Here is a 234-nt window from a genome sequence, read left to right on the forward strand (position 1 = left end):
GGGGGGCTCTGGGGGGGCATCCTGTTGCTCAACGGGCACCTGTTCCTGGTCACCTCTCCCGGACAGTCCTGCATCAGCTACCAGCTGGGCATGGGCTCTTGGCCCGGGCACGACTGGCACCAAGCGCTGTACATTTTGGAATTCTTCCTGACATTTGCGCTCATCCTCTTCGCCATCGTGAGCATCGGGCTGACCATCCGGCGCCGGGGCCTGGGCGGGCAGGCGGGCCCGCGG

At 66.2% G+C, this 234-nt stretch overlaps 1 protein-coding gene across 1 annotated transcript in view; it reads left to right on the forward strand.

The window, feature by feature from the left end:
* Positions 1 to 234, forward strand: part of OXER1 (oxoeicosanoid (OXE) receptor 1) — a 2,112-nt gene that overhangs the window by 1,126 nt on the left and 752 nt on the right. Inside the window, 1 exon segment of the mRNA XM_015557865.1 lies at positions 1 to 229. This exon segment is cut by the window's left edge and continues 459 nt beyond it. Within this exon segment, the coding sequence (XP_015413351.1) occupies positions 1 to 229 (229 nt within the window).

The sequence above is a fragment of the Myotis davidii genome, unplaced genomic scaffold, assembly GCF_000327345.1.
Source record: "Myotis davidii unplaced genomic scaffold, ASM32734v1 scaffold6, whole genome shotgun sequence".
Taxonomy (NCBI): domain Eukaryota; kingdom Metazoa; phylum Chordata; class Mammalia; order Chiroptera; family Vespertilionidae; genus Myotis; species Myotis davidii.